Raw genomic sequence first — 25,784 nt, forward strand, 5'->3', positions numbered from 1 at the left:
GTTTGTTTCGAAAATTAAAAGGATGAAATGCATGTGTAGCATTGAAATGACGGTGCTTTCAATGGAATAACACTCAATCAGAAAGTAATATTTACTTTTTTGATGGAGAGTTACATCGACAGAGTGCCTTTAAGTTGATAAATACTCTGGCGAATAAAGAAATAAAACGAGCGACTGAAGAATGAATCGGATTTTTTTCCTCCAAGTATTAGATTAAGGGTACAGATAATGTAAGGATGTTTTTTTTTTATTTCATGTGCATTGCCGTCGAATAAAGTCGAAGAATAGAAAGACAGCACATATGAACAACAGAACAGAATGAAGAGAAAAAAAAACTCAAATTAAATACACACATAAAAAAGTTGATGATCGACGGGCGAGAGAGTAATCACAAGAATGAAACAAACAAACTAAAACTGTAAATAATAAAAGATGAAGATAATAAAATAGGCCTTGATACTGTATCTGTGCTTCTTTCAACATTCAATTCTACGACCCAAAATCACAACAGCGTCTTTTGAAGCGAGTAAGAGAGAGAGGGAGAGCGAGAGAGAGAGAGAGAGAGAGTAAAAAGGAATCTCGAAAAATGTGTTGCGTTTTTTTTCGCTCCGTGATCTTTTGATTTCAATGCACTCATGAACTTGAACACATTCAAATTTCATGTTTAATTTTTCTCGTTTCTTTTTTAAATGTCTATATTATGTGACCTATTCATTATCGGAATGTATGCATTCTTCTTTCGGTTCTCTTTCTCTTACTCTCTGTTTGAGATTTCTTTAAGATATCGCACGTGCACACAGCTGTGCATCTAATCGCATATTGACGATGTTTGTACATTGGATACACAATTGCAAACGATTCCTTTCCAAATTTATTCTTCTCGGTTTTCGTCGTATCGTCTGTGAGAACAATATATTTCATGTGAAAATATTGAACTGTTTCTTTAAATTTGTGTTTTTTTTTTATTTCATTTGGTAATTGTATTAAAAACATTTATATAGATGATTTCAAATAGCAGATAATTTCCGTTCGTCGAATGACAAAAACTGTTCTCGTTAGTTTCTCTCTCATTGTATATCGATTTGTGTATGTTTTGTGAACATGTTTTTGACTTGAAAAAAAAAAACTCTTTGACAGTCGAAGATAAAAAAAAAATACTTCAATATGGCATTCTTTTCGGAGTAGAGAATGTTTTGCAACGGAATGGAGTTTAAGCCATAATTTTCGTCTTAAAAATTTGTAATTTAATATATTTCACATATTGGCCTCAGATTCGTTTTTTTTATATATTGCATTCGACTGAACTAACAGCAAAATTTCCATTGAAGCATTCAATGCTCATTCGTTTTTATTAAAATACACAAAAAACCTGGTCGTAATAGTGTTTTTTTCTCTTTCTTACATCAGATTATGCTCATTTTTTTTTCTCTTCGTCGATGTTGTTAGTCTTCTCTTCAGGTTTTTTAAAATTCACATAAAGCACAATGAAAATACACAAGGTTCTACTTCCTGCTGTGATTTTACAACAAATGAAAATTAAACGAAGGCAAACCGATGCGACGAGGAGAGAGATGAAAAAAACGCACTACGCTACGAGTAGAATAACATATCAATACCTGTTGATGTGAACAAACGAAGATGTAAATCCTTACGTACTAATTGATCGTTGGACCCTACCCAAGCATAACGCGTTTGTTCAAATCTCTTGTTTTCTTCAAACATTCATGCGGCAATAAGATAAATGTATTTATACATTCTCTCTCTCTCTCTCTGTCCATTCTGTTAATATAAAAGTTGATAAAAAAAAGTCGAGAGGATACAACAAACGAATTCGACAACAACACCAAATGATGATGCTTATAAAATATATCTATTCAATATAATTAATAGCGGATTGAAAATTTGTAAGTGTGGAAATTTTTCAATTGTCTGTTGCAGTTCGTGTCTTTGGACTTAGCATCTGGTGCCGGTTCGTTCATTGAATACGGTCATCGATTCATTGTATTTTATGATATTTCTTAGAGGACTGTCCACTTCCATTGAGTGTTAGAATCAAACATGAGTATCTGCATTATGTTAAATTGTTCAATTGTCACTATATTCTTCTTTCTCTTCTATTGAATTTCCGATAAATTATGGTAATCACACATTGGATTGTGAATGATCGTAAGAATGCTGTACACTTTGTCTTATTTTTTTTCTCGAATGTTTTCAATGACCCGCTGTAAATACATAAAATTCCGTGAATTTTTTTCTCATTCTTTCATCAACTCTCATCGTTCATTTGCCTTAAGACAGAAATATCTCACACATTTTCATTAATCCAAACGAAGAAAAAAAAACTTCAATATGATTAATCCAACATGTTAATTGCTGAGTAATCCGTATGATTGTAAATAATTTGTTGCTTTGTAACACTTCAAGTGAATTGTTGTTAATTGATTGTAATAAAATAGACCTGTTTAACATGACCAGTTTTCAAATCGGTCGTGATTGAATCAAAGTTTTCCGATCGAAAACAAAACAACAGAACAGTCTGCAAGTCGACAATGACACATTTCGAAAGTTCATTGCTCAACCAATATTTTTTTGTTTCATATTCGATCTGCCTAATGGCAAATTTATCTGGTAATTTCATTTGCATTTGCAATCACCATTAATTTGAACATCATATACCAGCGGGAGTGTCATCGATTAGGTAAACGAGTGACTTTTTGTCATGCCATCATACTCGTTTTGTGCCACGATTGATTGGACTAAATTAGAGTCTATCACACTTCAAACAGTGTGATAACGTGTTCGATGAAATGTTCAACGATGATTTAAAAAAGACGAAGAAAAAATCAAGAAATAGTAAAAATTGATTGCATTCATAACGGTTTCAATATTATAATGATATCCAGTCACACACAAATATCACGAAATCTGACAAAATAAAACAGATGAAATAAACTGAATGCAAATCTATCGATAGTTTACAATCAAATGAACACTGACAATAAATCAAAATCATATTTCCTCTTTCTGTCGTGCTCACGCTCGTCTTTTTTCACAAAATTATCAACATATATATTTTTTTCGTTCTTCGTTTTCTCATTTCTCATCGTTCGGCGTGCATTATTGTTATTATTTTATGCTTTTTTATTAAGTTCGACACAATCATTTTGAATTTCGTAGAAGTTGAAACGTGTTACCTTAATTCACAAACAATGCGCACGTCAAAAAGCCGAAAAAAATAATATATATATATGTATGTATAACGACTGAAAAGAAAAGAACGAACCAAATCGATGTGATTTCGTGAATTAGTGAATAATCGTGAACAATTTGCCTATATTTAAATTACAAAGGCATTCTGGCTCTTTATTTTTCTCTCAGCCACTCACTCACTCACTCACTCACAGGGTTCGATCGATGTATGAGAGACATATTCACGAAACATAACATGTTTAATGTGAAACGAATCGAAATTTATATGTTAAAGTGTCTTGTCTTGCATTTTAATCGGTTAGTCAATTGCGTACACGTACACACGCCAATCGAACACACTCAATTCATTCCATAATTCTTTATTATTTTGTTAGTGCTGTTGTTGTTGTTTTTTTTTTTGTCATAATACACAATTGATACTTTTGAATCAAATTTTTGGTTTTGGTTCAAGTCATTTTTTATGTTATGTGGCTTTTCTTAATTTTTGGAGCCGCCAATCAAACCATTGAATTCAGGGTAAATATACGTGGGCTGAGGTGTTTTGTATATATATATGATTTCTCATTTTGTTGTATGTCGAAACAAAACATTCGAAAGCAAAAAAAGGCGAACCGCAATGAAAAAATAAAACAAATAACAAGCACATTTCTTTCGTTTCCTTGGAAGAGAACGATCATTGATTGATTCATGATTGTGGCGGTGTGGAGCAAAAAAACAACAACAACAACAACTTTGCATTAAGTGTTATGGTCGTTTTTTATGTATATGAGTCGGGTGTTCGGGTCATGTTTGATGGCGAAAATTACAAGCACATTCTTGTTTCATTTTTTGTCTTGTATTTTGCATCGAAAAAATGCCTGGATGCGCCTCTATTCCACTTACATTTTCTAATAAATGACACATCATTTGTAATAAATCGGCAAAGACAGTTCCCATACCAAAAAAAAAGAACACTGAATTCCAAGTGATTTCTCCACCTCTTTCGTAGTATATTATAAGCGATATACGGTGAATATATGTGCAATTAATATTTATTTCTACATGAAATCGCACCTTTAGAATAAACGAAACGAACAAGAAAAAAAACCTCACAAAAAATGATAAAGCTTTTATAATAATCATATTATTTACTTCTCTTTCTCTCTCTTATTGCAGATCTGAAAAAGCAGTTCAAAATTTCACCGCAATCGATTCGCGTCGAGGCTAATGGACGTGCTGAAATATCGTGTAGCCCGCCTAATGGTGTGCCAGCCCCGAAGATTCAATGGCTGAAAAATGGATCACCTCTCATACAGGATGCATCGGTGTTGATGACCGTCGAGGGAAGCGTTCTGATTACGCATGCATCAATGACGGTATGATTGATTCGATGCCATTAACATTGATTACCACCATCCTCCCTTCACATTTTATTTTTATCGCCTATAATCAAACTCGATATACGTGTGCATGCTCACAAAAAGATGTTCACGCCAACCGTTGAACTCTCGTTGTGCAGCAGCACCAAACTAATTCATTCTCTTTGGCAGAATGAATAAAAAATCGCCAATTTTATATTAAACTTTATTCTCATGTACTCTTGTTAATTTCGTTTGCTGATGTCGTTGTCTTTTTTCTTGTATGTTTCGTTGTTGGTTGGTTTAGGACATGGCAAATTACACATGCGTTGCTGAGAACATCGCCGGAAAAAGATTATCTGATCCAGTTTCATTAACCGTATATGGTAAGTTTAGTTCGTTTAGTCGATTCAGTTTGAATTTCAAATTCAATATTAGTGTTCATTTGATGCCCAATGCCATTCAATACTATGGGCTGTGGAATTAATGCCACGAATTGTGGGCTGTGGAATTAAATGGGAATTAAATCGGCTCGCGACAAGCAATAATACTGTGCGTTTTTTTGCAGTCTCTTTTTTTCGATTCATTTCGATGATACATTCGCTCAATTTAATTCGCAGAATTTAAACAAATCAAAAATTCGTGGATGCAAATTTAATTTAAAGATGAGAGTTTCAAATGCCGATTTCACGGTATTTATTCGAGATTTTTTTTTTCTCTTTCCCCTATTCTTACTATTGGAGATTTTGGTCGGACTTCTGAACACAAAACCATTTAAATGATATGGTGTTTTTGTTGCAAATACAGACTTCTTTATGTCTCAAACGAATGATATGCACTGACTCACGCAGTGCTTTTTCGTATCACATCCCGATGGGTAAATGAATCGCGCAAGGGCCTGAAACCATTCGATTAGGTGACTTCTTGATTTCGTCTGGCGAACTCTGTATCAATCGATGGTATTTTTGCGTGTGTGCGTTTTAACAGTAGTTCAGTTATATGCACATACTCTCACTCAATATATCTATAAAATGTGTATACATTAAGTACTGAATAAAAGATGAAACAAAAGAAATTCAACAACAACAAAAAAACAGCAGAGCAAATATTAATTGAGGCATATGGTTATCATTGTGTGCGGTCCATTGAAATCGTAGCTCTTTTTTCTCTCTTTCTCTTGCTGCATACATAGTCTGTTTTGTTGGCGTTTTCATTGGAAATCAATGAACGAAACACAAGAAGTGAGGCAATAAAAAAAAATTCAATGTTAAAAAAATTCAAGAACAGACGAATAAAAAAAGATTCAACTGAGCCTCGCTTAGTTTCACTACTTACATTAAAACAACTACATAATATTAATCCTCTATCGATTTACAATCTGGCTGATTTTTTTTCACTTACTCTTTCTCATTTTGTTCTTGATTCTTTCATTAAAATACATTTCATATACTTATTAATCCAGCGAGGGAGGGATAGAGAGAGAGAGAGAATAACGCCCAAGCAAAAATACAGTAAAAAAGACTAATGAAGTTCCATGCGACTGCTCCTATACTTCATCATGATAGAAATTCAAATGCCATACTAATCTGTTTCTTTTGCTTTGGAATGCACAACCAAAATGCGGACGCATTAAAAAAATTCAAAACATTTGCCGCACATATTCTCTTTGTTTTCTATGCAAAAATCTACCAAATGCATAGAAAATAAACGGCAACAGACGACGAAGAAGAATGGAGGAATTCAGCATTTATGTCACCATTCTTTTTCTTGATTGAGCTACAATTTATAGCAAAATTCGAGCGGACGAGAGAAAGAAAAAATCTAAATTCTCGAAGACTTTCAATAAATAAGTAAATCGATGTGATGCAAGTCGCACCCATTCAAAACACTAATCTCAATGGCATCTCCAATTTATTTAAATATTCTTCATTTATTTTATAAGTTCGTGCAATTATTTTCATGATAGCCTTCATTATACTTCGAAGCGATGCTGGAGAATTTTCAATGTGTGTTTGTGTGTATTTTTTGCTCACTCCTTGCAATCTTCAGTGAAAAATTGAATCAGCGCAATGAGGCGTGTATATGTGTTGCTCGAAACAAACAAATAGCAATCGTTTAGAAAACATAGAAGAAAAAAACATACAACATAGTTTTGAAGCGATCAAACGACAGAGAAGACGTGAAGAGAGAGAGAGAGAGAGAGAGAGAGAGAGAGAGAGAGAGAAATTAAACCAAGAGAAATGTCGAAACATTGACGACAACTCGAACAAGAGAAACAATACAAATTATGCATAAACGAAATAGCACATATGGATGCGCGCTTGCAAGCAATTGAAATATTCACAGTATGTAGTACACAAACTGGCGCACAAACACGCTTTACGGAAAGTATAAGTGGCGACAGCCTGATACACACGAAAAAAAAGAGTGTATACATCGTCATACAAAAAGGAAAATCCGTTTGAATCCCGTGCATATAATGCAATTTAGAAGTATATGCTACGCTTGGTGTAAATGGCATTGCACACAGTACAGTTCAGCGCACTGTCGATCGGTCGTTTTGCTTACCATCATTTTGTTTGTAGCGATGATGCATTTTGTCAAGAAAATTGCACACGCGCTGACTAAACCATAGACAATTTATGTGAAACATTATTGATATTAGTTCCGAACGACGATTAAATGTGAGCAACATGACGAGAGAAAAAAATTGCAAACACAGCGCAGCAAGCACAACGATCGATCGAAGAATGGAAAAACTCCGGACAGGAATTAAAATGTATAAATTGTGTCTTTTCATGTCGTTAATGTGTAAATGCGCGCGCGAAATCACGAAAGAGAATAAAAAAAAATTTACCTTTTCTTACCGTTCTTCACAAACAATCTGTTTTCTCTTCAAATAAACCACAGAGAAAATACGATGGAAGTAAAAAAAAATACGGCAGAAATAAAACAACAAAATACCACGCGAAAGCAAAAATGTAACGGCGTATATGCGAGACAGAAAATTACGTGTAGATTGAAGTAAATCAAAACATCCAGCTAAATCGCCATATATATTCAAAATGTCAGATAAATCGGCACACACACATTCATTTAAGACAAAACGACCAATTCACAGCACACGATTCACAACAGAACAATTTAGTTATGCAAAAATTGTAACTCGTCTTTTCGCCGTATTTTCTCTGGCACACAAATTCAACGCAAAATGTAGATTTTTCCACAGTTTAAAGAGAATTTCTTAATTTACTTGTTCCCATAAAAATCAGTTTCGAACATGCACATTCACGCACATAACGATATATTTTTGTTGAAAATAAATAATGAGATATGCAATGTGATTCGAGTAAAATGTGAACCAAGGAATGAGAACCTATATATTATTTGAAAATAAAGAAAGAGAGAGAGAGAGAGTGAGAGATGGCTAAAATAGTCACGGCAAACAGCACAGAGGCCAACATTGAGTTATTTGACACGAATCGATGTAGTATTTTTGGCCCTGTCTTGTCGTTTTGTCTGTCTGTTTTTCTCTCACCGTCATGTATGTTTAATGGTTGGTGTCACTCAGACGCATGTTTTAGTGTCCATTTATTGAAAAAACAAAACAAAAAACCAATGAATACAAATATTGACATTTTGCCGAGAATTTTACTACAAAAATGTTTGTCTTTGATTTTTTTTGCGCGCAAATGGCCTATCTTAATTTTCTACTCTTTAATTTTCACCGTAAATTCGTCATTGAATATTCATAAATGCGCGAGAAAACAAAAAATAAGTGAAATTCACCGAATCAAGTTAAAAATTGACTAATTTATGCTTATAGTATTGAATGGTGTTTTTAATTAAAGCCTCTGTGTAAAGCAATACAATTAAACGAGTTTTGTTACTAATTAATGAATTCGTTTTTTTTTTCTTGAAATTTCATTTTCTCTTTAGTGAATGGTGGTTGGAGTGCATGGAGCCAATGGACAGAATGTCGATGCCCAGGCCGATCGCCAATTGGTCAAAAGCGTACACGAAGTTGCAATAATCCGATGCCATTGAATGGTGGTGCCACATGCAGTGGTCCCAACGTACAAAAAACTCTAGACTGCTTACCATGCCCAGGTAAAAATTGTTTAATTTTTTTTTTTATGTATTATACTGAGTATCCAAGAGTGTAACAACAATATATATTCACCCTTTATTCGCTCTATATGTACGAGATACGGAAATAATTGAATAATTTATATGCGTTTATGGTTTCTGCTGTTATTTTTCGATTAAAATGTCTAGTTTCTTCTAAAATGGGTATATTTGACTATAAATTATCGAGGAACTTATTAATTAAAGTGTTTAGCCATATCATATACACTAAAAATATATCCATTTTGTGTTCACAACGTCTAAATGGAAAGCCCATTTAGGGATACTAATTTACATATGTTCGGCCAAAAAACTTTCGATAGAAAGTGTTGTTTGCAAATTTTCAACAGCAATCATCCGTATTCCGTTCGACTATGTGTAACCGGTGTCGGTTGAAATAACATGATTGCAGATTGTGATTTGAAAATGTTGAAAAGTTCTCGTTTACATGCGAATTGAATGGGAACTTTTTATTAACTTTATTGCTTTTATTGCCCATTAGAACAATAGTGCAGCCGATTTTAGCAAACACACATTATATCGAAATGAAAACGAATAAAAAAGCACACCCTCACACACACACACACACACCCACACCCACGTTCGCATGAACGAAAAAGTGCATTGAATTTTGTGGTGAAAATAAATCAGACAGCTCGAATATATTCACCAATGGCAAAATGAAAGTTAGATTATGGCTAATAGTTTTGTATGAACAATTTCAAAATTTAGATCAAAGTGTAATTAACGTGTATGTGCGCCTGTGGGTGAATCACAAAACCCGAATGATAACAAGAAGAGAGAAAAGAATCCAAAGCGCACAAGTTTAATGGGAAAATAACGTAAAACAAATGTAAAGTTTAAATGAAAAATGAATGCAACTGAAAAAAAAAAACACCATCAGCACTACCACCACCACCACTACCGTTTCAGTACCGTAGAATAGTAGAAAACGAAGAAAGAACATTGTTGGCGTGTGGTTGGGAAAAATTACACACTAAACAAACCATTTAAAAGTACCATAAATAATATATGGTCGTCTCGATAACCGCAGAAAGAACGACAACCAAAAAGACTGCAAAACAATAAGCAACAGCAGCAACCAGCACCGACAAAAACACCACTTCAATTTCAATCGTCGTCATTCGCAAAAGAGTTGCGCATACTGGAAAAAGTGTAATGAATGAAAAATTGTCTGGTTGCACAATGCTAAAACCCATTGACGATTATATGCGATTACATTTATCCGCTCTTAGCTCATCACACCATGTTGTGCAGGTGAAAAAACGCATACACATAGAATCGTTACAAATGCAAAAAAAAAGGAAACATACATGAACTGAAATGCAAATACTCTGAAAAACACACGAAAAAAAACCTCCAACTATTGAATGAGTCAAGCGGCTCAAATAAATAAACATAAATGTTATCCATCGATGTCTACAGAACGACGACTATTCGAGACAACGAATACGAATTATGGTGATTTTGCATGTCGATCTAGTAAAAGCTTGCTTGTATGTTACGTGTACAATCAACAAACCAAAACACTTTATTTCGTTTTCGTTCATGAGATTTTGTTTGTATTTTTGTTCGCCACTAAAACCGATCAGCCAGGGTCAGTATGAAGAAAAGAGCAGAGAGGGAGAGAGATAGGAAAAATAAAAACGTTAATCAAAACCAAACTCTGAAACCGTAGCCAATATACGTAAACCAAGAGTGGCCGCCGAGTACACCATACCACATATTTACAATACAGTACTGAATATGGATGGGTGTGTGTGGCAACTGTGGCATAACGTTGGCAAATGGTAAACTCCCCACGTTTAGCTGTCAATTTGTCTGCATCGAAAATGAAATTGAAATGATTCCATGCTAAATGGCAGTGAAAATAGGTTTATGTCTATTTACCTTCGATTGTTGTTATTTTTTTTTAATACAATCCACTTTATGGATGATGTATATCATTGTAGCATACAAGCAAGAAGCACACACAATATAGTGCAAGTCCAAGAAAAGTACGCAATCAAGCACACATACGTAACGTTAACGAAAGAAAAAAAAACCCATAAACAATCCAAAATGAATGATGGCTCGAAACAATGAAACTGAACACTGTTCAAAGGCGATTCGAGAAAATAAATGAACAATTTCGAACAAGCAATAAAACAAGCAACCAAACGGTACAAGAGATTGTAATCGCGACACATCGTAAAATGGGTTGTTCTTGAACGCACCGAGAAAATTCAGAACATTCTCGCCCGACAATTCATGCCATACATTTTAGAGTGTCATAAACATCGACTGAACGAATGCAACCGTCAAATGATATCCATGTTTAACTCGTTCGCCCTTTCGCTCTCTGACCATATATAAGTGCGAGAACATAAATTTAATGCGATCATGAAAAGAAGAAAAACGTGCTAAGAAAACGATTTTCATTTAGACTCGGGCTGAGTCCACCGTTGCTCACAAAATAATCGAAAGTTTAATGAATAAACAAAATTGCGTTTGTATTGTATTGCCGAAGCAAATGGTGTGTTTGTGTGAATAGCATTAGATTTGACTTAGATAATTGTCGAGAAACGTGCATATTTTATCGCTATCGTAGACCAAAAAAACAACAACTTATTTTCCGGTATAACCAACCCCCCGATTGCTTCTTTATCCAATGCGCTAATTGTCTGCCATCGTCCATCGTCTTTCTGAACAATATATATACTACTGAGGAAAGTCAACTTCTTGCCACTCATTTTCATTTCACATATTGTTTTTGTTGTTGTTGTTGATGCGATCATCAGAATCGCACTAATTCGTTGTTAAATCCACACTTTGCCTAATATTTTGGTGCTTTCAATGAAACCGACATGGTTTCTATATTGTGGATCATTTTACTTAAACCCATTAGGTGTATGCATACGTTCATGATTGCATAAGGCTACCGGCTATCGAAGGATTTTACGTATCACATGAAAACGGACGAACAAGAGACCAAAAAAATGAATTATGAATAATATTGATAGGGTTCATATGCGTAGCGAGTTGTTTTGCCCGTATTGTAAACGAGAGTCGCATACGCAACAGTAATTCACTCACACCAAATAGAAAAGACCAAATTGAAACATTGCTATTGTATGCAAGCAAGCCTTTGAACAGTTCATTTTTTTTCATTTTTGCCATTGCTCTGGCCCGACAGTTCCTATGCAAATTGTCTGAACAATCATATTATAGTTCCTGCTGCCATCACGACGCGTACATGTTCTTTCCTTTTCGATTCCATATCCAACTTTTTTTTTGTCGTGCGTTGCGTTCTCTTTATTTCTATTTTATCCAAACTAGCAATTACTTTTTCATTCAATGTAACATCGCGATAGGATTTTTTATTAGATTTTTCAGTCGCACAGAAACATCAAAAAAAATAGAAGCAAGAGAAAATAGAAACAGAGAGAGGAGAGAGAGAGAGAGAGAGAGAGAGAGTGGCGACAACCTCGTCGAAACTACAACATTGGTCAAATCCGATATGATTGGGGTTGATTTTACATAATCTGTCGCCACAGAGTCATATTATACCATGTCGTTTAGGGCACAATCGCACGTCTACACACACACACTTGGGCTACACGCTAATAGTGACAATGAATTATTATGTTTGGATAAAATGCACCCGTTGGTTGAAAAAAGGGTTATTTTGTAATTATTAGTTTGTGCGTGCGTTTTTTCCTCCGTACATTCGCTAACTCTTTGTCTTTCTTGGTTTTGATTTTTATTTGCGTTGAACAGTTAGTTTTTGCTATGTACTCATAAAATATGCGGAAAACCATGTTCAACCTCACATCACCAAATCCATACCGAATTGATATTGAATGTGTGAGCGCGTATCCCGGAGCATTGTTATCGAAATCAAAATCGAAATTATATATTATATGAACTCATTCTGTTCAATTGATGGATATAATGTCTCCGGTTCATCGGTGAAGTGGTTTTAATTCACAGCAATGATGCATGCGACTGTAATTGTTGCCGAAATAATAATGGGGATGAATTGAACAGTACACACGGGGCTATTAGACACAAAACAGACATTAGCATTAAAATGGATTTTTCCAGATTAAACAAGATATCAATATTAAATTATCAGCACTTGAAGATCTAACTCGTTTTTGTGCTCAATTTTGAAACTGTAACGGCTGACTCTCTCTCCCTCTCACTCTCGTGTTCATTTGCAGTAAACATTTTAATCGATGTGATCGAACAATGAAATGTGTATTATGTGAACATGCCAAAGGATTATATACATTGTTCACATCTGTTTCAACTCGAAATCAATCTATTTGCGTTATACATCGTCTTGCAATCTATCACTGGTACAAAAGTACTCAAACAAACGTACATTTCATTTTCTCAATGTGCACAAATCATCAATCCTATGTAGAATTAGAGTCACGCATGCGAAAAATTTGTTCGCTTTGTTACTGCATACACATTTTCTCTCTCTATCTCTCTATCTATGATCAAAATGCATCCATCCCATACAGTCAGCGGATTCTAATTATATGCTCTTGAATTAATTACTCACGCACATTATTTTCAATAAATTTTTAAAAGTATTCGTATTTTGCATTAATTTTGTATGATTCATGTAATATGTGCAACAGCGTTGAATAAACATATATTTTGCATTGACAGATGAAACATGCGGAGCAAAGAGATACAATTTCAAAAAAAAAAAAAAAAACAGAGATATAAACACATACTCGAAAAAAAGACACCACCAACAAGTGCATAAAATAAAAACAATAATCGTTTGACATGCTTTTGCCATTAAACTTTCGTTTGTATGCAAATTAAATAGATTTTAAGTTGCAATAAAAATTAACACAAAACGACCGAATCGTGTCTGCATGTACTCATGCCAAACACACATTCATTAAATCACTACGCACTATGAACGAACGAAATGAATGGACGAATGAACATTTGAGCACTGAGCTATGCAGAAAAAACACACACACACACCAAATCGAAAGCACTTTTCTTAAAACATCGTATTTTAAAACTGTGTCTGTGTAAATTGTACATTTTGCATACCGCGAGACTTGATAAATTGCAATCGTGCCAAACTTTTATGTGTTCATTCGCTTTCGACAACAACCGTATATAGTTATGTCAACGATCACTTATTTTGGCTTCATACCATAATAATTATAGTTTTGCTTCTCAATTTTTTTCTTCGCTACTTAAAATATTCTTATTTGTTTTTTTGCAACCAGATCGATGCTTCACTTAATCAAGATCTTTTTTCTTCCATTTCGCGCTCAATTTAAAGCATGCAAAGCGTTTTAAATGAATAAAAGTGAAAACAATTTGAGCAGAGAGTGAGAGAATAAACGTCACTTTGGTATGGGGGGAAATTGTTTATGATTATTGCTTGCTTTGAACATATACTAAATCGCATTTTGTTATTCGTTTGGCGCGTATGGTCTAAGGTAGCATTTATGCATATCCGTGATCCGAACGATTCAACAACTGTCAATTTTGCCAATCGGCTGCACAGTAATTAAATTTAATAACACAATCACATATATTTCTTTCTTCTCCGCAGAAGAATTGATATTTTTCTTATTTGCAATCATGAATATGCACGTATACACCATGCAATAGAATAAATTAAAAAAAAAGAAAACGGTCATAGACCGCGAAAGCCGATTGTCTCAAGTTCAGTTCAATTAACCCATTGTCATGACATTTTGTGCAATTAAAATGATAAATTGCAAAATAAAGCGTTTATATTTAAATCTGATTGTTTATTTATGATTTCCGTCAGTCTGCATTGAAAAATAAATGGCTAGTTCTTTATAATTTGCAAATGAAAAATACGAAGCAGAAGGATTCAATTCACTTTCCGTCATCTTGTCAATTCAATCAAAAACATTTTAAAATTCATTCGCAATTTTTTATTTTTTTTCTCTCTTTTGTCATGGAACAACTGATACTTACGTAGCATTTTTTTCATTCATTTTTTTTTCTTTATCGTTGCCGTTTTTCGTTTGGTTTGGTCATTCAGAGGATATTCAAATTGTGAACCCGGAGAGTTTCGATCTATTGATGGGAGGTGAGTAGCATGAAATGATTGAATGGAAATGTAGAAAATTGTTTGCAAATTCATCATAAATTCCGTACATTATTTTCACATTCTTTCGGTCGATTATTATTATTATTCAACTTTTTTCTTCTTTTTTTTTTTTAAATACACACATTCTTTGGCGAATAGAACCCGAAGAAAACACAATAGAAGTTGATACTTTACCTTTTTTTCCTTCGCCATTCTATGGCATTGAATCGTTTTCGAGTTTACAATGAGAGAACAATAACAACAACGACAACAAGAATTGCCCGAAGCCAATATTAACTTTTTATAACGGACATTCAACGTTTTGCTTGCTTTTCATTTTTCTTTTTTTTTAAATGCATAATTTTCAAATTCTTTGTATTGACAGTTTAGTGTGCGCACCCCTTCTCAATGAGGCCGCGGTTATGCGGTATTGCTTTCAAATTTTTCGTTTTTACAAATACGATGGAGCCAATTTATTTCGACGGTACGTCGTCAAACGCTCCCTTAACTCATTTCTTCAATTTGAAAAGTGCGTGTTTCATTATCATTTCCCATGTTTTGTGTCTGCAAAGTTTCTTTTATAAAAAAAAATTCTTTTTAGTCTTACATTTTGCCAAAGAATGTTAAACAAAATAAAACCACCACAAAGTACATTGAAATGAAGTTTATAATTTTTCCCGATTACACGTGGAAATGTGGTTACACCCATAATAAGAAAAGTCCATACGTGGTGCGGTTTCTTCGATGAGAGGAGAAAGAGAGCAAACAACAAATAAAAGAAAGTCTGGCCGCAAAATATACACGCTTAATTTCCGCGAATTGATTTATACTACAATTTAAATAATAATCAAAATGAATGTTCGACAAGCTATTTAAAATTGTGGATACATTTTAATGTTTATTATTTTGAAATTGGCTGCTTTAGCGCGTTTGTTAGCTTGACAACCAAGTATTTCAATTTTGACTGTTTACAATTGAACCACAGGGGAACAACATGTTAGTGTTGTTTTTCATTTTTCCATTTCACGTCTCTCATAATGTCCAGTTGAACGTCCATAGAATCCAACCAATCAGCATGCAGTTTAAAACTTTCCATGCATGGGTTCTCTCAAAATTGAATCAAGTTCAACATGAATATTTCATTTCGCCATATTCAACTCAAAAAAGCTTTTGAATACTCTCACACGACCCAAACAAATGGTCAATCAATATTTAATGAATGGGACGTGTTTTTTACAGCATTTTTAATGAAAAATATTCGTTCTATTTTTCATGCCAATTTTTTTGTTGTTGTTATTGTCTACATTGTCGTCTCCGTCCGTCACTAAAAAGACACACGATAAAAACCATTTCAAGTTTTACCATTCCGATGAATATTAACAGCGCATTTTTGTCGCGCGATAATTTTCGTCGACTGCATTTTGAATTAGCCAACAAAAACCACAATCGTTAAAAAAAAAAAATGTGATGACATTATACGCCTGTTTTTGTGAAAATGGTGCAAAATAGAAGTGGTGCAAAACATTTTGAATGCAAACACACAAAGTGTCTCGTTTGCTTTTTAAAATGTCATTTTTCTTGTCGTGTGCGGTTCGTTCATTTTTCTTGGTAGAAAATTTCTTTTATGATGATGTTGATGCGCACGCTTTTCATACAATTGTCTCCGGCTCACGAAAATCGCCATTAACAAACACGATGCTTGTAAATGTCGGTAAATGTGTATCTGTCAAAAAATTATGAAAATGTGTCCACCGACAATGTGAGCGCGCCCATATGTGGAAAAAACGAACAGAAAATTCATTTATTATTAATAGTGTGGCATTTTGTGCGATGTACCCATTTATAATTCGGAATAAAGTATGTGCTGAGTTTTTGTGTCTTTTTTTGCGTTCACATGTTATAACGAGATTCATTTTATTTTGCGCCTTAGTAAGCAAAAGGTATGAATTCTTCGCTTTTTCATTTGCAGTCTTGATTCGAATTTGTGTTTTGCTATCTTTTTATTACATTTGATAATAATTATGGTGAATTTCTCAAGCGTTCACGCGCGCATACTTTTTTTCCGCATTCCAAACATTTTATAAGAGCGTTTTTTTTGTTGATCAACGAATTCATTAAATTTGCTATACTATTTTTGTCCTGATTTCAATTGTCGTTTTTACGTACTTTTCTATTTATTTATGGAAGTGGCACGGATGCGCACACGCGCGTTTGATAAACGTGCTGATAAAAACACTCTTTCAAATGGAAATTCAGACATTTTCACATAAAATCCAAGCCACACAACTCCACATAAATGGATCAACATCAAATGAACAACAAGAGACTCAAGCGCGCGCATTAAGAAAGCGTTGCAAATAAAAATGGACAGCAATTTAATTGAACTTCAATGTGAAAAATGAGCGCTGGTGTAAAACTTGTTCGTGAGACGCTTTGCAAAAGATTAATTGGTCTAATTGAATCGGAGATAAAGTAATTGTTGATGACCAAATATGTCGATTGAACTCGTTTTAGTTTTGCTCGAGTTTTTTTTATTCTGCTCGTGTCTCGTTTCGTTATCATGTAGTTTTATAAATTAAAAGCACATGAAATAAATGCGAAATGGAAGACGTAAATGGGCTTCTGTTCGAAGTCCTATCATGTTCATCACCGAAATTGACATTTATCAATTTAATCATTTATCAATCTAATGATGTGCAAGAGTCTTATTTAGAACATTAATATCACATTTGATTTGCAAACAATGAAGATGTATGATGATGTGTCCATTTCAATTTCAATTTAATAACATATGTCCACTTAAAATTAGTTTGAGCATTGAAATCAAAATGAAAAATCATTCATTCAATACGTATACGTTTTTGCAGTTCATAATGTGACCAGCAAGAATCAACCGAATTTCATGTACGGAAATACTCTGGCGGCCGGATGCCGTGGCGGAAATTGTAGCATTGTCAAAGAAGGTAAGTTTCCGATAGAATTCATCTTCATTCAAAGAAGAAGAAGAAAAAACTGGACAGCGAGAATAAGATCGATTTCAAAAGACAATATTCATGTTGTCGTTTGACCGAAATTCAATCAAAAATCCACATTGTGCTTCATGCTACTTCATACAAATATGAAATAACTATTGTTTGTTGTTGCCGCAATTCAATTTATTGCACAATGTGTGCTCAATTTCAATTACACGATCGCTTCTGATCAAACAATATTACTTCTTGCGCTGAAAGAAACGTTTTCTTCTCAAGTATTTTTTTTTCACTTCACTATTGACTTTTTTTCAATGTAAACAAAGGAAGTGCTGGCTACAATTAAGTTCATTGAAAGTAGTTCAAATCGATTCGTACAATTTGATGAGAAACAACTGATTTCGAAAGAATGGCTGTCATCGTTGCTGTGTGTGTGTGTTATTAAATGTTTGTAATTATTTTAAATTTATCATCGTACCGTCATAACTTGGCTCGTATTATTCGAGAGAGAGAAAAAAATTCACACAATTAGGCCCTTATGATGCGCAGACAATCGTTTTCGCCGCGTTCATCCTTTTTTTTTCGGTTGTTGTGTGCAGTTGTTCCCGGTCTCTCATTTATTATTTCATCCGCATTCAATTGGCACACACACAATTAAATTAATAATAATCTGTCGAAGTTGCGTTTCATTCGGTCTGATCGTCGAACTCCACACTGAGTTGATAATAAAAAATGATGATTATATCAATAGTAATAATTGTCGAGCCTGTATGCAAGCGTGCGTGTGCGTCCGTGAATTGCTGCACAACTTCAATTTACCCGAAACAGACACATACAGAGAGAGAGGGAGAAGGAGAGAGAGAAATGTGATACTATAAATCCAAATAAAACCATTAAATAAATGCTCTGTAATCGAATTGAGATATTAATCACGGTCCAACTACATTCGAATTAAATTATTTATTGAAAATTATGAAAATGCACCACAGCATAGGCAAATGAACACAAGAATTCTACATGGACAGACGTATAGTATTAATAGATGAGCAAATAAAGACTAAACACACTCGGCCTGGTCTGTGTTATTTGATAGAGTTGTTCGACGCGTGCGAAAGAGATGTAGAGATAGAATGATCGAAAAGAATAAACAAAACACCCGCATTTTATGTGAGTAAACAACAACTGTGACAACAAAAAACCAAATCTGCCGATTGGATATGGCGAAATCAACATGGGATATAAATGAGAACGATATGATTTAAATGTTGAATGGCTTGTTTTTTTGTATGTTGATATGTGTACGAAAATTCATGGGCTTCAGCAATTTGTTAAACGCTTTTAAGCAAATGTAATGCACGATTATCATTATGATTATTAAATGTTGAAAAACACTCATGTAAAAATATGTTCGCATTGGCAAAATATCGTATCGACACAATACTAAATGCACACACACATACACAATTTTATCCTAAAACGACAACCATTGTCGTACATCGAACAATTGACATGCATCGTTTTTTCCTCTTGCAAATTTAAATGTTTCGTTCCCGTAACCATGTGTTGATAAATTGAATATATTGTGAACACAATTCAGGCATTTTAACAGAAACGGGAGAACGGATGATCTCAACATGAACTCAGTTATTTAAATCATTTGCAAACTATGGTAATTACACGCTACAGAGAGAGAGAGAGAGAGAGAGAGAGAAAGAGCAAACGAGAGTATTTCAAGGATAGTGGCTTAATGGACGCGCGCGTTCATGATCAACAAATCAAAATCATCAACATCATAATTTTCATCACAAAAATGCACTCAATATCTCAATGCTGAACACATAATAAATTCATTGAAGCGAAATGCCGTACGCCGTTATTATTCAATTTAGCATACATTATAATGGTTTATGATGTGGATGAGTGTATACTCACTCAGTCCCATTACTCGCTTGCTTTCAATATATAACTAGTAAAATGGCTTTATTTGTGATTCAATAGACTCCATATAAAATAAATACACACAATAATTTCGGGCCACTTTTTTTTCTCTCTTCATTCACCATTTCTTTATTTATTGATAAAAACGCATAATTTCAACCAATTCGTTAATAATGTCTATATTATTATTATTGAAGAGTTAAAATGTGTGCGGACAATGTTTTTGTGAAACCCCCGCAATGTACGAGACAATTGCTTGAACGACGTTTGATATTTAAAGATGTGTGTGCGTACATTTCTTAATATAAATTATAAATTATTATATACGTATATACCATTTTTCGTCAATTTAATGGCAATTCATAATGTTTGACGTTAATTTTTTTTTTCTCTCTTCCGTTCACAATTCATTTCGGGAAAATAAAAATTTAATTGTTTTCATAAGCGAAATAATTAATTGATTTTAATAAATATATATATATGTCCATTGAAATGCGGTCTGAGAATAAAATGTGTGACACTTTTTGCATCTGATTTGAATTGATTTCGGTTTCGAAATCAAAAGAAAAACCAGCGTGTACTCGTGCACGATCGCCGAATAAATAAATGAAATGCCATAACCAAATATTTGGGTAAAATTGAAATGTAATCAGTGAGTACATTGGTTTGTTTTGATTCAAGTGTGCCTATTATCATCATCGCTTAAAAAATAGTGTGTGCGTGTGTTTGTATTGAAATTTTAAAATCTACATCATTTTTCGAAGCTAAATTGCGCCGTAACGGCGATGGCTATGCAAATATTGTTGCATAATTGGCCAAAAAATTCAATTCAATTTAATTGAAACACACGCATACGTATATTCGATTTCATGTTATATATATTTTCGTTGGCCGACATTTCATTTTCATTAAAGAATCGAATTTGATTTGTGTGATTGGGTTTCAACTCATTTAATTTATGATTATGAATTGGAAGGGAATTCAAAGCAATGCGAGAACAACAGACAATGCCAACAACAATGGAATACAACACACAGAGATAAAAAAGCACTATTGATTAATTGAAATATGCAGCCGTATATCGTAAATTACGACGCGGGGAGCTTCAATTGGTTTATATGCGACGCTCTTTTCCCCCTACAAATCGAACAGTTAAAAATATTACTTCCATACACTTAGCGTCAATTAATGAAATTTACAGGTTCGAATGGCGCACATCACTATTTTTTTGTTTTGTTTGTGTGTATGTATCTCATTTCCATCCGATAAATTAACAGCCATGAAAATTCATAATAATCGGATGCATGATTAATATATAGTTTATCGATTGTTAATTGAATACGCTTTGATTGTGCATGCTGATTGTCATAATGAACATTTAACATCAACATGCGTTGCCGAAATAAAAATGTGTCTACAACTCTCATAGAGAGTCGGTTTGAGGTCTCAATTGACGTTGAATAAATTAGCTGGAGGGCAAAAAGTCGTGCGCTTATATTAAAGTGCGCGATGTCTTGGAAGACAATACACGCGCTGCAAGTGAAGTAATTATTTATGCAAAGTTTAAATCGAAAATGGAAGGAAAGCAAAGAAAAAAAAAGAACAATATATACTGAAGAACATCCAACAAAAATATATTTTTTTTTTCTTTTCTAGTTATGACAGAATGCGATAGAAGTTGGTTTTTCTTTTCCGTTTTTGTTTTGTCTCAAAGAAATGTGTTTTTCTATCTTCTCTCACTCGATGTTCATCATCGAAGTCAAATAGTCTCTGTGCACGAATAGTCAAGATACCACCACCAACCTATTTTTGTCGAATCTTTTGTTCTTCGATAAACTTTGGTGTTTTTGTGTGCCTTAATTCACTCATAATTGAAAATTCAGCATTAAAACGTGTATTTATGTATATAAACTCTCGCGTTAGCTCTGTTGGTTAACGCGCACGAGAGTGAATAAATTACATAAGTGTTATACAGCTGCAAGCCAAAAATATGTCTATATAAAGTTCAATTGAAGCGAAACACGATCGACGAGGCCCAGCAGACAACAAATGATGCAATGAACAAACGGCACGGTGTGTGTGATACAATAAATTTGACTTGATTATTACTGGAAATTGATAATTACAGCGCATTCGAATTCTTTTTTTTTTATTGTTGTTTTTATTTCGTTGACGCAGAATGAAAACCCATAAAATTTTACATATTTAACAATTATTCATGTTATGACTTCCAGTGAAATTGAAATGGCGACAATGTCGCGAGGCACAAAATGTGACGTCTAAGACGTTGAGAAGAATTTTTTAAATATAATAATCATCATTTTCATTAAATTCAGGCGTGAACAGAACGCTCAACATTCCTCTCATTTTTGTGTAATTAATGAATTACCTATTGCATCGTTCTGTGAAATCCCGAGAAAGATGTTGTGTTGAAGTTTTTGGATTCAGCAAATAAAGTCGAGAAAAAAACACGAATTTTCAACACTATTTTTTCGTTACATATCTAATGATTAAATTTCGTTTCAATGAATATCCTGCATTTTTGTTTACTTTTCTCGGTTTCTCTTTCATTCACAGCGAAAGATGATTTCTGTGTCATTACACTTTATCACTTTTTATTTTTAAATCGCCGTTTCCAAATCGGAAACACACTCGAACAACAAAAAAATAAACATTACTTCAAAGGATTATACATTTCAACATCATTTAGATATTGTCTGATAAAATGAAATCAAAAAATTTCCTTCGTTTGACTTTGAACATGAATGATTACGTCTCAATTGTAATGCCATTTTTATGATTACCATATCTTTCATTCACATCATTCTCACACTGTTGTTTCGTCTCACGTCCCGACATCGACGAATTTAAAGTGAAAAACACACTCTATTTTAAATGGCTGTCAAAATGAGCACACTGCTTTTTTCAGATGCACAAATATTTCAAAATATAAAACAGCGATTCACACACAAAAAAAATATCTCGAAACATTAAAAATACCATAGTTCTGAGAGTTTTTTTATTTTGTGTGATTGTCATTTGTTTGGCTCATTTGAAATTAATGAAACCGCGTGCATTTTGATTGTAATCAGTTTGTCTTTCGTGCTCTGGCTGCACAATTGATTCGACTATACATTGAGACGGAAAGATATGGTTGAATTCAAATTTTTGTCGAAAAACAATCATCATCATCATAATTTAAGCGGTGAAGTCAATGTGGCGCGGCGCGTTCGTCTCAAAGTCATTAATAATTTTTCGAATTGTATGCAACCGAAAAAAGAAACTGTACGTGTAGAAATTTGCCGCCAGATAAACTCAAAATTAATAACCACCAAACTAAAGTGCTTGCAGTTTGTTATGACGTAACCGCGATGCATAAAATATATTACACGATTCTCTAACAACTTTTTTTTTTCATTTCGCATATTTTAATATTGAGAGCGCAAGAAAGAGAGAGAGAGTGGCAAACGAAAAATTTAAAATGAAAAATTTCGTTCAAATAATAATTAATGATGTTTACAGACCATTTACTCGCTCAACTGAACGAAATCTTGATGTAACTTGCTGTCTGAACAAATCAGTTAGCTCCTTTCTTGGGCTATGCAGCGATAGAAAAGAAAAAAAACTCTAGCGAGAATCAACAAAACACGAGAGCAATGAAAAGTTGAGAAAAAAATTGATTTTGTTTTTAAAACTCATCTCTTTTTCTTTTGCTATATTCAATTTGTGTTTCGCAACTACCAAAAATAAAAACTTTTGGAACTCTGCTTAGGCGCTAAAATCACAACATATTACAAAAACCAATACAAATGCAAAGTGTTGAGCCAAACTTTTCGACATTCACAAATGCGACAGACACGATTTGGAGTTGGCAATGTATCTTGTGTCCATGTTCACAAGCATATATTTTCTTCTGGTTGAATGAACTTGTTCTCTATTTTAGATGCGAAAAGTTCCGGAGAAAATGTAAATTTTGTTTTGGTGTGACACACACACATGCTCGCGAAACTGAAAATATGCTGGCATCAGCTGTTTGATGTTGCGAAACAGATAATTTGCAAATACGAAATAAGAAGGCAATCATTCGATTCAGTGAATAAATTCTTTTAAAATGAAAGGAAATCAATTGACAAGGACCGCCGTATGTAAGCATATTAGAATATTAAGGGGGCAGAAGAAAATGGCAGCATTTCGACGAGAGAAAAGTACATTTTCGGTTTGAAGAAAAAAAATTGAGTGAAAAAAATGGTTGTTTTTCCCAACTTTGTAAGACAATTGACATTTTCATCCATTTTACTTCATAAATTATTCACAAAAATACTCTTGTAGTCTCTTGTAGTCTTTCACATTCACTTTGGATGAGACAATTGTGAAATGCTGAAAATCTCTCACACTTGCCCTCTCACATATACATACGATTTGGAAACGTGCACATTGCACATAAGTCTCAGCGAATCAGATTTATGTACACACATCGGAACGGTACAGCGACAGACTGAAACGATGTTACTTCGGTAACATCATCAAGTCAAAATAAAAATAGAAATGTGATAAAAATTGAAACAAATATAACAATAACAACGAAATCCATTGCAATCTGTTTCTGACCCTGAAAGAAATGCCGTTGAATTTCTATTCTCGAGCCATATGAAAATTGAGAATGAACATAAAAATTATACAGAAGCCAAACGAAAATGAAGAGACAAAACGACTCGAAACGAATAGCAGCAGTCAATTTTTCCGGCAACATTAGGTGTCTGCATTGGGTGAATAAATCTTTGTCTGTATTGTTTTTTTCTCATTCTTACACTTTTCTGTTGCATCTCAATTTCTCTGTCTCTCTCGTTTGAATTTCGCCACTGTGGCTCGAATGTGAGAAATGGGAATTTTTCTCGAATGAGAATGAAACGAAATTTAATGTAATTTTATGGTGAAAAACACATTACAATTTTTATACAAAATGCGGAAAATGCTCTTTAGTCGTCTTAACATTTAGAAATAGTTGCAGTGCGCACACAATTTGAGTGGCAGCGCGACATCAAGAGACAGATTGAAAGTGAGAAAAATTGTACAGAACAGAAAAAAACAACACGAATGTATATAAAATACATAACGAGAAATTTGTTCTTTCGCGCGCGCGATCATCAATTTGTTGTGTATATATTTGAACGGTTGCAAGCAAGTGAACTAATACGATTTTGTGCTGAAAAATGAATTATGTAAACAGCGAAAACATCGCATCACATCCGAAAAGTACACACTTTCAACGATTGAATTTTATAAAACATTGCCCAGGGAAGAATTCCATTAATTATTTCGTTACACTCAATCGTCTACATACATTTTATACATACAGAGAGGGAGAGAGAGAGACACTCACACAAAATATGACACGAACGAAACAAAAAGAACCAAACAGTGTGCAAATATTCAGAAACAAAAGCACAGCGCCGAGCAACACAACAATATGAAGACAAACCACCCGTAATTGACACTTCAACTAAAAGCAATTTTTTCAATGAAGCGCTCAACAGTGACGCGATCCCAATCGAAATATTTTAAGTAAATAATCAGCTCAATGTGTAAAAACAACATTTTCACTTTGCTATTTTCATTTTTTTGCTCAATTTAAGCTAGCGCAAACAGCTATACCGCAAATTGCATTGATCGTCGATGCTTTTCGTATATTTTCAAACATATTATCGATATAGTTTTTTTTACGTACTTACCTACACAGTTATTTTCAGTAAATATGTAGACAAAACCAAATTGATAGTATTTATCAACATTGTTTTCAATATAAAACAAAATAAAATCTAAAATCGTTTTCCATGCATTTCTGAAGATGCTTAAAATCGAACTATGGAGAAAAATGACGCAAACACAGTGTAGTCTTTCAGTACAAAAAAAAATCTCGAATGGTATGGCCGACATGAAACGAACGTTTCATAAAATTTATGCAATACATATGAAAGATAAACACAATTCTATACATACTGGATGCTGAAACAACAAGAAAACATTCGAAAGTCTTTCGCTATGCCTGTGTGGATGTGTGAATGTGCATGTAAGCTGGGAAAATGAAACGAA

At 33.8% G+C, this 25,784-nt stretch overlaps 1 protein-coding gene across 1 annotated transcript in view; it reads left to right on the plus strand.

Annotated features, from left to right (window-relative positions):
* The first annotated feature begins 2,612 nt into the window (after positions 1–2,612).
* Positions 2,613–25,784, plus strand: part of LOC116339332 (netrin receptor unc-5) — a 52,169-nt gene continuing 28,997 nt past the window's right edge. Inside the window, exons 1-6 of the mRNA XM_031765153.1 lie at positions 2,613–2,628; positions 4,366–4,565; positions 4,855–4,933; positions 8,487–8,657; positions 14,740–14,787; positions 17,655–17,750. Of these exons, the coding sequence (XP_031621013.1) occupies positions 2,613–2,628; positions 4,366–4,565; positions 4,855–4,933; positions 8,487–8,657; positions 14,740–14,787; positions 17,655–17,750 (610 nt within the window). The remainder of the gene's footprint in view (positions 2,629–4,365; positions 4,566–4,854; positions 4,934–8,486; positions 8,658–14,739; positions 14,788–17,654; positions 17,751–25,784) is intronic.

The sequence above is a fragment of the Contarinia nasturtii genome, unplaced genomic scaffold (assembly GCF_009176525.2).
Source record: "Contarinia nasturtii isolate CC-2019 unplaced genomic scaffold, AAFC_CNas_1.1 Cnas_scaffold_493, whole genome shotgun sequence".
Taxonomy (NCBI): domain Eukaryota; kingdom Metazoa; phylum Arthropoda; class Insecta; order Diptera; family Cecidomyiidae; genus Contarinia; species Contarinia nasturtii.